The sequence below is a fragment of the Dipteris shenzhenensis genome, chromosome 12 (genome assembly GCF_047967505.1).
Source record: "Dipteris shenzhenensis isolate YYH24624 ecotype China chromosome 12, Dip_SZ_1.0, whole genome shotgun sequence".
Classification (NCBI taxonomy): Eukaryota; Viridiplantae; Streptophyta; class Polypodiopsida; order Gleicheniales; family Dipteridaceae; genus Dipteris; species Dipteris shenzhenensis.
Genome location: NC_141607.1, coordinates 54774138 through 54789383, shown reverse-complemented (window position 1 = coordinate 54789383; position 15246 = coordinate 54774138). Strand labels below are relative to the sequence as shown.

Below are 15246 nucleotides of genomic sequence, written 5' to 3'. Positions count from 1 at the left end.
GAGAGTTTATTATGGGCAGAGAGACAAGGCGTCTCGGATGGAATGCTAGATGGGATGCAAGGGAACGAGTGGCAAAAAAGAAGCACACTGTTTGGGTGCGAGGAAGGTTAGGTGAGGTAGGGAGGGGTTGGGGTTGGGTTAGGGCAAGGGGGCACAAAACAAATGTGTTTTGTAGAGAGGGAGCATTTGCATTTTGCAAAGTTGTGTGTGTGTTTGGGAGGTTCCCTTCCGCCATAGCCAGCGGAAGCGAACCTCGCATCTTTGCATCTTGCCTCTTTCCCCCTTATATCTTCTTGCCTTGCCATCTTCTCCCTTTTCACATCCTGCATCTCTTCCATCATCCTTTTCTCCCTCGTTTTTCCTCCCAGTTCAGCCCCCCCAACCGCCTAGATCTCTTCGTTCCCCCTAGAATTTTTCCTGGCTTCGATCATCCTTTAATCGTTTCTCACTCCTTCGGAACGCATCGGCTCCCATTTCCCACACATCCCACCTCTTGTGCCTTCGCCTGCCTTCTTTTCTTGCCCTGCTTTCCATCATGGTAGCTCCAGCTGCGGGTTCTGGCCCTCGATACGCCCCCGTTGATCCCACTCTTCCGCCTCCCTGGCGGGCGTTAGTTGACGGGAACACTGGCTACATATACTACTGGAATACAGAAAGTAATGTGACTCAGTACGAGAAGCCTGTTCCTCCACAGGCCCCCCCTTTACCTGCAGGGCCTCCTCCCGTTTCTGGTGGGTCTAGTGGGCCCAAACTTGCTGTTGCACCTTCTTCAGGATCTGCTGATGTGCAGGGTGGGAGATCTGCAGAGGGGAGAGGATCGGCAAACGGCAGCATGCCGGCAAGCGCTGTTGTCAGCGCCCATGGAAGTGGAGGAAACGTGCATGCAGGAGGCAGTGGAAATAGTGGGGTGGGTGCTGGGCATGTTCATGCAGGTGGCGGTCGAAACAGTTTTCCGAATAGCAGTGGTAACGTCCATGGCAATCAAGGAGGTAACAGTGCCAATAATGCCCATGGTCATCCTGGTGGGCATATTTCTGGCGGCCCTAGGTCGGGACCTGGTATGTCTGGTGGTCCTGTGCACATGAACGCTAATGATAATTCCTTTGGAAGCAGTGGTAGGCATGGGCATGGTGGCTCTGGTGGAACCTTGAGAGGGGTTTCTGGAGGAAACGTGCACCCGAGCGCTGCAAGAAACTCATACGGTGGCGCTGGTGGAAATGTACCGGTACAGCCCAAACTAGCTGCCCTTCCAGTTCCTCAAAGGCAACAGGTTTGGGTTTTTTCTCACTTGCCAACGAGCTAGCACTGCTGAAATTTCGGCTTTCTGTTTTCCTTTGTGCTTTTCTTACGCCCTTGACATGTGGTAGGGGTGTTTCGTATACTATCGTCTATATCGTCTAACATTTTCTTCCCTGCAATATTAGGTTTGTAGCCTATAGCCTTCACGTTACTGTTATGTGTTATCTTATAGAATGTGTAGTCAAAGTAGAACGATCTCAATAATCATATGTGCTATCCTAGTATTGCACCTTTTGAGCTATTTGCTTTGGTAGAACAGTAGTTGAAGCCTGTCCAAGCCATGGACTTGAGTCTATTTGAATTGACTTTGAGCGACGGTTATTGTGTGTTTCTGAGAAATCATATGGGCTATTGCATCTTTGTGCTATTTTTCTAGGTAGGTAAGCAGTAGATTGCTGTCAAGGCATGTGTAGTCCCTGCTAAGCATGATGGAGTTTATGGTTTTCAACCTTGTGAGTGACTATCATGAGATCGAAACTGCACTATGTTGTGTTTTTAGAGGATGAGTTTGGGAATGTTCCTGGATTCATCTAGGTATGTGTAGTGGAACTGACCTTGAGCAAGGCAGTGTTGTTGTTTATATAGTTGAAAATTTTAACTCGGGTTTCATACAGAAGCTTTTGGAATGAAGACGAAATGTGTTCATTTCATGGTTTATGACATTTCTAAGTGGCATTTTTTCGTGTAATCTTTCTAATAAATCTTTAATCTTAAGGAACATTCTAGATATTCTCATTGCTGTTGGGTAGATAATCTTGGGCTAACACCTTTTTCAACGGACATGTTCTTACCCTCACGATCTTTTCATTTGCTCAAAGCTACTGATTCTTGATGATATGCCACGTTCCTTTCGCATTGTTTGGATTTGGGATGCGTTTTTTAGTCATTTCAAAGATCTATTATGCAGCCCATGCGAGTTGCCAATGGTAAGGGATCTTGACAGGGAAATTGTTCTAGCTATTGATTGCTATGGAGGTATGAGGTATATCGTGGAGGCGATTGATTTGCCTTGTAGGACTACATGACATTATAAATTGCTTTGTTGCACTACTTGATATAATCTTTTACATTAATGCCCATATCACATGCACATTGAGCTGTTTGCCTTTTAATATGAGCGATAGCTCATGAATTACGATTATGGATGGAATCCAATTCGATGGAACTTGTAAATAGGGCTTGTTTATCTAGCTTGTTGACCATTGATTGCTACATACATGCTATCATATCCTTATATGTCTTAAGACAAATTTTGACAAAGTCCATGACAATATGTTTCCCTTGAAATATTTTGCAATGATTGCCTTGTCATCAAACTTTTTGCTTACAATGGGTGAACCAATGCTCTTGCAAATGGATGACATCCTATTCTTTCGGCCAACATTTGTTTAATTGTCTTGACAAACTAGAGCTTACACACTTTGGAGCATTCATCAAAGCCTGGGTGGGCTTGAGCCTTATATAAGGCCTCACTTTGTAAGGTCTAGGAATCCATTGCAGCTTGCAGATAAACATGTGGGAAGATCAGAGGAGGAGCACATTTGCAGCCCAATGAAACCGCATAGAAGGCATGCATGCTACAAGGAGGTGCCATGTGAAGGTAGAGGACAGCAATTGGGAGGTTTCCAAGACTTAGTGACCAAGGAATGAGAATGCTGAATATCGGAACATGAATGGACTGGGAATGGAGAGCATGGATTGGAAATACCGCATTACGACACCATACAATGCGTTAGCATATAAATAATCACTTTTACAGCTCCAAACTCTCTACTTTAGCTTCAAACTTTGAAAAACACAAAAATCCATATTATAATTGAAAAGCGTTGTCATAGATGATGCATGATATTCTACAGATCATAGAGAGAGCTTGTGAATATGCAATATATAACAGAGCAAGAACTGCCCATGTAATACATTGCCACAGATAAATGCTTGGGGCCTTGAGCCCTCAATACCAAACATGCAAAACTCAAGATTCAAGTACATGGTATATGGGAAAAAGCAAAGTTCTATAATCCTAAATCTCAAAATGCTAAGAAACGACGATCTAGTAGTTCAAAAATGTCAAAATGCGGTCTTCAGGTTGGGCTCTAGATTGCATAGGCGGTATTTTGGTGTACGATTGGATATATTCTTGTCTTATAGAGGCATGTATTAGTTTGCTTAGGCAGCATTTTGATGGCGTTCAAAGCATTCCCTCTTACCTTCTTTCTATGGAATAGCGGGAACAATCTTGCTTTATAACTATGTTCCAAGGTGCACATTAAGGCATCGTCCTATTGTTTGGGCGTTGGTGACATTAGTTGGGATGCCATTGTAGCTAGTTTCTGGTATGCTTGATGGAGTTTATGGTTTCAACCTTATGAGTGACTCTCATGAGATTGAAACTACATTATGTGTTGTGTTTTTAGAGGATGAGTTTGGTCTTGTTCCTGGATTCATCTAGATATATATCATCCTACTGCTTGATGGTGGTCCTTTTGTACCAAGCTTCGTCCTATTTTGGAGCATACAATATACCTGGTTTTGATTGTACACATTGTGCAATTCTTTCTCTCTTAGCTTGTTTTTATGCTAGTGTGTGCATACAGAGTGAGTGTGAACCTCAGTTGAAGTTGTGTGATCTTCCCTTGATCTTGGGGAAGTCTTTCGTTGCAGGGAGTTGGCTGCAACATGCAAGATCTCTATTTCATGTCACATTATTGTAATCAATTGTTGTTATACGCGTTGGTTATCTTTGTCATAGAGCTCTTGCAAAATGCGGCAATACCTCTAGCCTTATCAACTACCAGGTTTCACGTGGTTGCAAACACTCTTATCACATTCCATTGTGAGGGGTCCCCCTTATGGCTCATAATTGTCCAAAACACCTATTACTTGACCTCTCTTGTCATAATTACGTAGCTTTGGCATTAGCATGCAATGGGTGCCAGCTCTTGATTTCATGTACTTGCTTGACATATGTGAGTTTTTTCTCCTTGCTGTAAGCTCAAAATAAAACCCTCACATATTGAAATAAGTGGTTGCATTATCTTGTCTATTAAGGGCCATGAAGCAGGCACAATAGTCGATCCATGCTTATGTTGGACTAATATCAGTGGGGAGGCAAAAAGAGATGTGTTTTGAGAGAATTTTTCCATGACTTACTGTGGCATTTCTTCCCAATGCTTGCAGATGCAAAGGCCATGCTATTAGGGAAATGATCACAACTTGTTGGTTACTAGGCAAGCCCATTTAACCTTTTATCTTATAAATGTGCTCTTTGGCCACAATTGCTTTATTGTAGTTATCAACATTTTGGTGTGGTACAAACTTGGTATGCTTTTAACTTGCCTTCGTACGAATTGGAGAGTTGTTGCATTCAGTGAGATCTCATCAAGGATGGAGATAGCTGCACGCGCTCCTCAAGGCTCCATTTTAGCATAGTGCAATGGCCAGCACGTTCAGATTATCAGTAGGGATAGTTTTTTAGCAGAAGGGGACATGGGATACTTGTTGAGGATGGAGATAGTTCTACAGGCTCCCCAAGGCACCAGCATAGCATTGCAACAGATCTTCATTGGGGATAGGCTTTTAGCAGAAGGGGATGTTATATGTATCCATCTGAGAGCAGGTCATTAATGCTTCAAAAGTAATTGGGGGAAAAGTAAAAGAATGCCATGCATCACAAATCTGATGGAGACTCTTGTCTAGAAGTGTCGATGGAGACACTCAAACGAAGAAAATCAGATCGTGTTGGAATCAGCTCTCCTGCCCTGAACACAGGAAAATAGCTTGAAGCTCCTCTAAAAGGTGGGATTGGGTCCATTTTTGCACATTTGGTCTCCCCTTTAACCCCCTCTTTTTGAGAGATGACATAGTCTGTTTGCATTTTTCAACTGTGATAAGTGCAGTTTGTCTTGTCGGCCCATTCTGGATCTGTGTTGACAATAGCTGTCTCCCTCCCCCCCTTTTCTCTCTCTACACACAACAAAGAAAGAACCAGCCTCCCTTCTCTTCACCCCCCCTTGTGCCCTGTTTCTTCTTCCTCCATCGAGTAAGTGATAGGGACACTGAATCAAAAGTCTAGGAGATGCATGCATTAAAATTGTGTTGCCTTTTGTGTTGCAGGACAGCTGAAGGGGTGGTTCTGTGAACCTCTTACTAGTAGCTGTACTGGCTATTATATATGCTGCCTCAGATGGTGCTGCATGGCAGCTGTAACTATTTGTTGCCCCCCTGGATGATTGCAAGCAGCACACTGTACGGGACAAGCAGACTGCAGATTCTGGCGTGGTGCCTTCACCAGGTGACCTACTGCTCAGCTCGTCTTCTCTCTACTGGATGGAGCTTAGAGCTTGGGACTCAATTATTCTCAGCCATCCTCCTTGGCTGCAGCTGCATATTCTTTATATTTTTTTGGGTGCCTGTACTGGTCCCTTCCTGTTGAATCTAAGCAGGTTAATACCTTGTAAAAATGGGTGTTACTTATTTTGTTCTTATTGTCTATTGCACCAGTGGCTGGCGCATGGTCCCCTCAAGGCTGCCTGTGAATGCTATGACATTAAACATGGTCCTATAGGGAGTGAGAACAGCTCTTGTGCTTCCCAGGAGGGGCAATGGAGGCCTGAGCTGAATTGTTTTTAGGGTGCCTAAGAAGGTGCCTTGGCAGTCATGAGGGATAGTTAAACAGCCCCTTGCACAGCCAACCTGGCAGGTATTCCTGCCTGTTACCATATTAGATAAGATTCGGTTGATGTGCTGGCTGGTCTGCTGCCATTGCTAGCCCAATTGGGTCGACCCATGGAATAGAACTGGCATTGGTCTCAGCTGGTTTAAAGTTTAAAGGGCTGTTTGTGAGATCACAAAGCGCAAAATGTCCTATTTCTCTTAAATCTTTTACTTAAAGGTCATAGGATTTTCTCTTTGAAAAGTGGGGAGTTTTAGAAGTGCCTCGTTGCTGAGAAGAGTTAGTCTTTTAACTGCAGGCACTGGCCCTTCAAAAAGTTGACATGGCTTTTTGTTCTGAGGGTTGGGGTTTCAATCGAGTTTGTTCCGTAACGTCAATGAGTGCACTCGTTTCTGAGGCTTTAATTGATACTGATGTATTGTAGTTGTTGGTTGTAGGGCTTATCTGTGTACAGTGGGATCAACGTTAGTGGAGAAGCCCTTTTGGGGAGGAAGAGGGGCCTCATTATTGTGAAATGGCCAACCTTCTTGTCTTAAGAGGAAGCCAGTGTATGGATGTGTGGAGTTCTGAGGATGCTGGTTATTAATCTGCCTCGTTACCATCCACAATTCTTTGTAAATCTAATGTAACTCATGCAATTTTTCTCTAGAAGAAAGTGGTGGGCTGTAGCTGTCTGTCAGTCAAAGCTTAGGACAAATCCAGTCTCGATTGTGTGAAGTAGGTAAGACTATAATGCTCTCAGATATGGTACAAGATAAACAGAGTTTTTTTCATGAGCTCGTGACTTATGAATGTCGATTTTTCCCCATCAGCTATATTTCTAGATTTTGTTTAGAGATGCTTGTTTGGTAGAGACTATAATGGAGAGAATGTGGACTATTTTTTCGTTAGTCTTCTGCTTCAGTGCTGGTTTTGTCACGATTGAGTGTGCCCTTTGCCTGCAGAGTGCTGACAGAAACTCAGTACTAAGACCTTTGTATGTTTGGGCATGTGTATGTGGAGGCCGCATGTTTATACTACAGTCAATGTCCCCATTGGGTGCTGATGATGTGTGGGGATGCTATATTAGCTAGTTCTTGTTATGTATGATGAAGTTAATTGTTTTCCACTTTGTGGGAGACTGTCATGACGTTAACACTGCTGTTACTTAGGATTTATCTATATATGTTATTCTTTTGAACCCATGTCTGTTCTCATTTGCACAAACATATGGGAAAATGGGGCCTGCTATGTGTTCTTCCTTTGAGTTGTTTTCAATTTCTTGATAATTCTTTCCATCTTAAGTGGTGATTGTCCATCAGCTAGATTTAGATGCTCGTCTGGGAGCTCTGACACAAACTTCAACTTGAGATTAATTGTAGATATTGCCCTTTTTTATTGGTTGATGGTTTAAGAGCATATGACTAATCAATGTTCTTTTGTTGCAGGGGATGGGAGGGATTCATATGCCTGTCCAGCCAAGGCAGATGGGGCATTCTAATTCTTCAGGCCCTGGGGCTTCTGGTCCCCCTGGAACAGGCCCTGCAGCCCCTTATAAGCGAACTGCCAGTGACTACCCCAACAGTGAACCTGATCTTCACAAGAGACCTCGCATGCAGGGCTTCTCTGAGCCTTCTGTGGCTTTGGATGTGGATGCTTACAGAAGACAGCACGAAGTTACCGTTGTGGTAATGCATTTGTTTGCTTATGAACATGGCAATACTTAAAACTTGGTAGAAGCTTACTGCGATATGATGTTTTGCAGGGTGATAATGTCCCCCCTCCGTTCATGACGTTTGATTCAGGCAACTTTCCTCCTGAAATCTTAAGAGAGGTATGTAGATAATTTGCTCATTATTTGGCCAGTCTGTTGGCCTGCTATACTGAACTTGGTTTCCATAGACACATATGTTTGAACTAAAGCTAGGTGGTTTTGTTTAAGCCCACCATTTCTTTGAGGTAGTTTTCTGTTATGCAATTCTGTTAAGTTAGAATCGATTCCCCAGCCCCCTCTGTCTGCCAGGCTAGAAATTAAAACAAAATGCCAAAAAGATGAAGGATTCAGAGAGTTTTTGAAATCATTTTCCTTCATTGTGTATAGTTTATTTTGTAAAGATGGGTTCATTGAAATCACAGTCCTTGCTTTGTATCACCTTTATGGAGGTTCAAACTTACACGCGAATTATATTTGGAACTTGTCGCAGGTGCGATATTTGCTCCGGCCAGGAGCATATGTCGTACGCTGTGCTGCTATACAACAGAATTGTAGCACACTGCTGTCCTCTTGCGGGGGCTGCACCTAAGTGGCCCATCTGCTTGGGATCTGTCCGTAAATACTCTGCAGAGGGGCTGGGGCTGCTGCTGACTCGGTCACCCATGGCTACCCATGGGTCTGAGAAGGCCTGTTTCCGTCTTCATGCGGCTGCCAGCAGGCAACCATGCACCACCCCCCCTCTTTGGGGATGTTCCATGGGTTTGCTTTGTTTGGCTCTGCAAAGGCTTTAACGCGTCTTTCTCAGGTCTAGGGCCTTAGACCTTTTAATTGTCTAGATTGTTTTCGTTGCTGTGAAATTCTATACTTTGAGTGGTTGTAACAATTCCAAAGGTTGCAGCTCGATTACTTCTGTGTTTAGTTGGCACTGATAAAATTTCATATGTGCATGCAGATACTTACTGCTGGGTTTTCAGCCCCGACACCCATCCAAGCTCAGTCCTGGCCCATTGCCCTTCAAAGTCGGGATATCGTTGCCATTGCAAAAACGGGATCCGGGAAGACTTTGGGATATCTTCTTCCGGCCTTTCTTCATCTAACACGAACTCGGGCAAACTCTCAGCTTGGCCCCACAGTTCTTGTATTGGCTCCAACACGTGAGCTGGCAACTCAAATACAAGATGAAGCTGTGAAATTCGGCAAGTCTTCAAGAATATCCTGCACTGTAAGGATTTCAAGTTTCAGAATAGTTATTGCACTTGAAGCTTTTTCGCTTGCAGATTCTGGCTGACTAGTAAATGTAACATGTTTCGGTTTTGTGAAACACGCTCTGCATCCAACAGTGTGTTTATGGAGGAGCACCCAAGGGACAACAGCTGCGGGACTTGGACAAGGGTGCCGACATTGTTATTGCTACCCCTGGACGTTTGAATGATTTCTTGGAGATGAAGAAAGTGAGCCTGCGGCAAATCTCTTACCTTGTTCTTGATGAGGCTGATCGAATGCTCGACATGGGTTTTGAACCGCAAATTCGAAAGATTGTGAATGAAATACCACCTCGAAGACAAACACTGATGTTCACTGCCACCTGGCCCAAAGAAGTTCGGAAAATTGCTGGTGACCTTTTGGTTAATGCTGTTCAAGTGAACATTGGGAATTCAGATGAGCTGAGTGCCAACAAGTCTATTACTCAGGTTTGCTTCAGTTTCCTTACATGTTCAAGGCATTTCTTGTGATTTTTCAGTGTTAATGTTATTCATGGCATATGTTGCTTGTAACAGCACGTGGAGATGGTTCATCCGTATGAAAAACAAAGAAGGCTGGAGCAGATTCTTCGTAGTCAAGAACCAGGCTCAAAAGTCATTATATTTTGCTCCACCAAGAAGATGTGTGATCAGCTTGCACGTAGTCTAGGACGGGGTTTTGGGGCTGCTGCTATTCATGGTGACAAGTCTCAGTCTGAGAGGGACTATGTACTTGCTCAGTTTAAAGCTGGCCGATCTCCAATATTGGTTGCAACAGATGTTGCTGCTCGGGGACTGGATATCAAGGATATAAGGTGTACTTTGATTTCATCTTCTATGGTGTTTTGATCTGCCTTTTGAAACTGGTACTGATTATGTTTGTCTAATTCCTAGGGTTGTGATCAACTTTGATTTTCCAACTGGAGTTGAGGATTATGTACATCGGATTGGCCGTACAGGAAGGGCGGGTGCAACTGGTATTGCTTTCACCTTCTTTTCAGATCAGGATTCTAAGTATGCCAAGGAGCTTATTAGGGTTCTGGAAGGTGCAAACCAGAAGGTGCCAGTAGAGCTTCGTGATTTAGCAAGCAAATCCTTTCACCCCAAAGGTCGTGCAGGACGTTGGGATGCTGGAGGTGTGGGTGGCAGAGACGGTGGTTACAACAATAGCTTTGGAGGGGGACGTGGTGGTGATGGGTGGGGGGATGGCTTTGGCAGGGGGTCATGGGGCCCTTCTGGTGGACAATTTGATCGTCGTGAAAGGAATGTAGACCGCTTTGGTGATAGGGAAAGGTTTGCTGACAGAAATGATGCTCGTGATAAGTTTTCAGATGATAGAAATCGAGGTCGAGATGTTGTTAGGAAGTTTGGGGCCAGGGAAAGAGGCCGTAGCTTTAGTCGCAGCCACAGTCGGAGCCCTAGTAGAAGCCGGGGAAGGAGCCGCAGTCGCAGCCATAGCTATGATAGGTATAGTGATGATCGTTATCGACAGTCCCCGTACAGAGGAAGGGGCTCGTACAAGAGCAGGTCGCCACACAGGAGCAGTTCTCCAAGGTCACCATATCAAAGCCGTTCTCCACACAGACATCGCAAGGTTCCTATTTCTTCAACGGAGCCCCAACCGGCTGATCCGTCTGCTGTACCAGTCGTAAACGATAAGGCCTCTGTTGCTTCAAAGGAGCATCATTCTCCAGATCAAACTGCTGCACCTACTAGAGACAACCAGCTTGGTATTGTGATGGATGATCCCCGTCAACCTAAACAACCAACTGGGCCTGGGACACCGAGGGAGATTGAGGAGGGACTTACCCAGCCTGTTCAGCCAGCAAAAATTGAAGTTGAGGGTTTCAATGATTCTATTGCTGACAACAATATTAAGGTGGTGGATGACAAGGTCTTCCAGAATTGAATGCGTTAATAATTGTGATATGGAATGTGATGTAAAACATTGAAACATATTGTAAGAGAATGATCTCTCATGGCTAAAAACTCACCACCTACATTTTTGCATCCCTGAGATTTTGATTTTTGACAGTTGAAACTGCCATCTAATAAAATTTTGCGGGCAAAGAGAATTATGTGGATTTTCATTGCACTCGTAGGCACAAAAAACTCACATGGTTGAAGGGCAGGGGTGTCATAATTGCTGTAGCTTAGTATGATATGATGTATGAAATAATTGGGTGCCATGCTCTTTATCTTCACCTTTTTGTGCTCAAAGGAATGTTGAGGAGCAAACCAAGTACCCGGTGTATGTCTGCAGCTCTGTTGCTGGCTTACTTCTTCGTGTGCTCTCTGGATGTCTCAGTTGTCTCCTTCCAGGCTGCTGATGCCACACGTCTATCTCCCTCAAGACTCCCATTCTCACTGCAGCTCAGCTGCTTCTGCTACTACGCCCTTCTGACAACATTCCCTGTGTCTTTGATTCGTGTGGAGCCGTCAGTCTTGGGATAGGTATGTGCCACATGTGGGGGTGCTGCTGTCCCTGATTTGTGTGGCTATCAGTCTAAGGGATCGCTGTGTGTTTAAACTTAGGGTTAGTTTGTCTTTTGTGTGGATTAGTATAGCTTTTGAAATCTACCTTAAATCCTTCATTTTTAATGGAAGTCTCTTGTGTTCTATACTCCGTCATTAAAGAAAAAGAAATTAGAGTTGCAACTTGGAACGATTGTCTGGAAGTGGTTTATGTGTAAAAATCTCTCTTTTTCCCCAGGAAAGGTTACCTTATATTAAAGGTCTTAAAACAATACTAAGTTCAGCTGTATGTTAAGGTTTTATAAAGTTTGTGCATTAATTAATCCTAGGGGGATGGGATGGTGTAATTATGCGAGGTGTAAAAATTCTTTCTTTGTAGATTTTTGGACTTTAAAACAACAAAAATCTGAATTTGTACTTAAGGGTCTTAGAAAGGCATGTTTTCTCTCACCGTAGCATAAGTGCAAATTCATTGAATTTTCATGTAAGTGGTGATCAGCTTACTCAACTATATCGAAGTATCTTATGTGGGTGCCCCCAACAGCTAAAATTTCTTTCTTTGTACATTTTTGAACTTTAGAACAAAAAAAATCTGAATTTGTAAGAATGGATATACTAGTCTTACAAAGGTATACAATTACACTAGGATGTAGTGTAATCAGAAATGCAGAGGAAAAAAGGGAAAAAAAATCAAGTAAAATGTTAATTCTTGCTGGTCTGCTCTTTCATTCTACTAAAGGCTGTTCATTTGGGAGAGGCTAGCCCACATTGGAGATATGTGAATGTTAAGCCAAACCTCCCCATCCCGTAGCTGTTTAAACTTCAATATGGCATTAGACCAGTGTCATCTTGCAGCTTTTAATTTGAAATGGGGCCTTAACGCAATGCCAGAATGTATATGCACTCGCAAGTATACAATGCAGTATGTGCTATCACTGAACACTCGCACAAAGATAAAGTAGGAGTGCCTTGTGAAAATGTGAACAATTCTGTTGTCACTTGTGGGAATGAAAGGAATGGGATCGTGGTGGTATGCAATGCTCTTGTAATGAAAACAAATCAGTGTTTGGGGCCTATTTTTGTTTTTGTTGCTGCCACCCCTCTCCCTTTTCCTAAGTATGGTATCATAGCACTTGTTAGGGTTGTAGAATGTTAGCTGGTGGGGTCGTGCGAGGGCTCGAAGGACTGATGTTTATTGGCCTGATAGTTTTCAAAATATAAGAGAGATCAAGAGGCAATCATGGCCTTTACTTCATAAACCCAAGGGGCTTGGCGGTGTCGTAAGAGTGGGAAAACCTCGAGTTCTTCAAGTATAGGGAGTGGTCTTGTGGGGGCACTTATGGCTAGTTTAGCCTCCACAACCATAAAAAAAACATGTTGGTTTCACCAAATTAAGCATAATGGTTTTATAATTGCTGACATGGTTGTTGCAGTGTTCTTGTCCATTGTTTATCCATGTAGCTAAAATAAATTTCATTGATCATAGAGTTGAAGACAACAGAGAGCCACATAGCTATTGCCCATTTTAGCATCTTTGCATAAAAGTGTTGTAAATCAAGTTTGTTGAGAATTACTAGATTTTGCATCTTTTGATTGGTATCTTATATAGAGAAGATAAACATTTTACAACATTATCATGAACTTACTGTTAGAGTAAAATAATGTTGTGGAAGCCTTCACCAGAGTTATGTAGCCCAAGAACTCACATAGTGGTATAATTGGAATCCAAAATTTCTTACCTTAATGTGTATTAGATATATGTGCAGCAAGTAAGTGGACAATGCACAAGAGAGATCTAGAACTAGCAAATAAATATTTATGTCTAAGAAGGCACAATACAAAATAGGTATGTTCAGTGTGCCACCCTCTACTAGCAAAGTGATGGCTAGATGTGGACCCTTGAACACACAAAACATTGTTCTCCTGCATCTGTGGTACTTTTGTTCTCCTACATCTGCGGTACTTCCAAAACACTTGGCTTGCGTGGTCCCTATGAGCTTGTGGACCATCATTGTGCCCCACAAACAGACCTTCGGGCTGATTCTCTTGGACAACCACAAGCAAGGTAGTGCTTGACCTAGAATCTTAACCTCCTTGCCGCTTCATAATGCAACCAATGATGAGGCACAAGCTCCTCTAATAGACAACCAATTGGTGAAGACCTTGAGCTCCTTTTCTGCTTGCAGTTAGGAACCTCCCTTGGTGCACTAGTACCTCCTGGATTCTTGAGGTGGGTTGAACTTTTGCTCCAAATTGCTCACTAAATGGATGATAAATGAGCCATCTTAAGGCTCCCTTTTATAGGGGCCAAGAGTACCCCTCAAAATAGTCAACTAGATACGCCGACCCCTCATTCTATAGGGATGACCTTGATCTGCTCTGACTTGATACAAGTTGGCTGGCATAAACTAGTGTATTCCCATGCATAATTTTAGTATAATGCATTCCTCATACATGGAATCTCTTGTCATTCAAGCTTATTGGCTGCACCTTCAAAGTAAATTGGTCTTTCTTTTGCACGACAGTTGTCACCAATGCATAAACTAGTGTGTTACACGTGTTTTTCTTTATGTTTGTATGTTACTTGATTTTTATCCTTTATTTATTTTCTTGGACTTTTGAGTTAATGTTATTATTTACAAGTGATTGTTGATAAGTTCCATTTAATTATAGTTCATTATATGCAAGTGAAACACTCTTTTCCTTCATGTTGGTTTGAGTTTAAGTATACACCTATCAATTTCTTTTTTCATGATGTCATCCATTTTGTTTCTTTGTTAGATTTATACATCTCTATATACAATAAGTTTTCTTTGGCTAGATAAAATACTCCACAGGATTTACTCAATTCATGTTATCCTATTGTGATGCATTTTCCAACATTCAATACCTCCTATTATGTCCACATGTATGAGTATACGAAACACAACTAAATATATGAGATAATATCCACACATATGAGTATACGAAATACAACTAAAAACATGAGATGCTCAGCTTTCAGGTTCTCTCTTGCAAATCCTCCATAATGGATCATGATATGACAAAGAATCATTCATAATGGATCATGTATGAAAAAGATATGCTAGCAATTTATTCTAGTTTGCAATGTTAATGACCTAAATGTTCTAAGTTTGTACATGCTTTTTATCAAGCATGAATTTTGCACTTTTAAAGGTATGTTTCTCCTCCTATATCCCACCACATTGTTCTTATCCTTTTTTTTTTCTTTTCATAGCCTTGGATTCTTTTTTTCATGTAGATCTAACTTCATTTTTATAAAGTATACCCAGAATATGTGTTGCATACATCAATAGTTGTCACATAATAAGGGGATCAATAATACTTTTGGTTTGAGAATATTTAGACAAGGATGTGTCTTGTTTTCTTTACCAATCACTAAGCTTCACAAAATTCACCTAAGGATTTGAGTCTAGGTAAAGCAGTGGCATGTTGTCATTTTTCCCTTTGAGTAAAGATTATGAAGCTGAAATGCATTTTTAATTCGAGTAAAGCTTATGAAACTCACATAAAATAACTCTCATGGTAGAATTATGGTAGTAGAATGATATTCCATATTCAAAGCATGTATATTTGTATTGTATATTCAAATTTGTTAAAAAAAGGTGATGAATTCTTCTAGCTCAAAACATTGCCATGAATTCAAGGGGATCGTGTTCATGGTAGTTTTCATTTAGGACTATTCCAACTACAGAATTAGAGCTCATAAACATCGATGTACTAAGGGTATTTATCTACACTACATTGCGAGTTCTTATAGTCTTGATACATCAAGTCTAATGCAGATCATACTCTCTACTACAAAGTTCAAGGGGAAGACATTACTACTGCACTTGTATATGTAG

The 15246-nt window shown here is 42.1% G+C and overlaps 1 protein-coding gene across 1 annotated transcript; it reads left to right on the top strand.

Moving 5' to 3' along the window:
* Nucleotides 1-200: 200 nt before the first annotated feature.
* Nucleotides 201-10983, top strand: LOC147896410 (DEAD-box ATP-dependent RNA helicase 14-like). Its single transcript, XM_087382619.1, has 7 exons — nucleotides 201-1270; nucleotides 7399-7638; nucleotides 7716-7784; nucleotides 8617-8886; nucleotides 9005-9355; nucleotides 9443-9720; nucleotides 9800-10983. The coding sequence occupies exons 1-7, from the start codon at nucleotides 536-538 to the stop codon at nucleotides 10812-10814; spliced, it is 2958 nt and encodes a 985-aa protein (XP_087238745.1). The 5' UTR covers nucleotides 201-535; the 3' UTR covers nucleotides 10815-10983.
* The last annotated feature ends 4263 nt before the right edge of the window (nucleotides 10984-15246 follow it).

Coding starts and splice junctions, on each gene's coding strand:
- LOC147896410 (XM_087382619.1), top strand. CDS start 536: ATGGTAGCTCCAGCTGCGGGTTCTGGCCCTCGATACGCCCCCGTTGAT. Junction 1,271..7,398: donor CAGTTCCTCAAAGGCAACAG/GTTTGGGTTTTT, acceptor CTTTTGTTGCAG/GGGATGGGAGGGATTCATAT. Junction 7,785..8,616: donor CTCCTGAAATCTTAAGAGAG/GTATGTAGATAA, acceptor ATGTGCATGCAG/ATACTTACTGCTGGGTTTTC.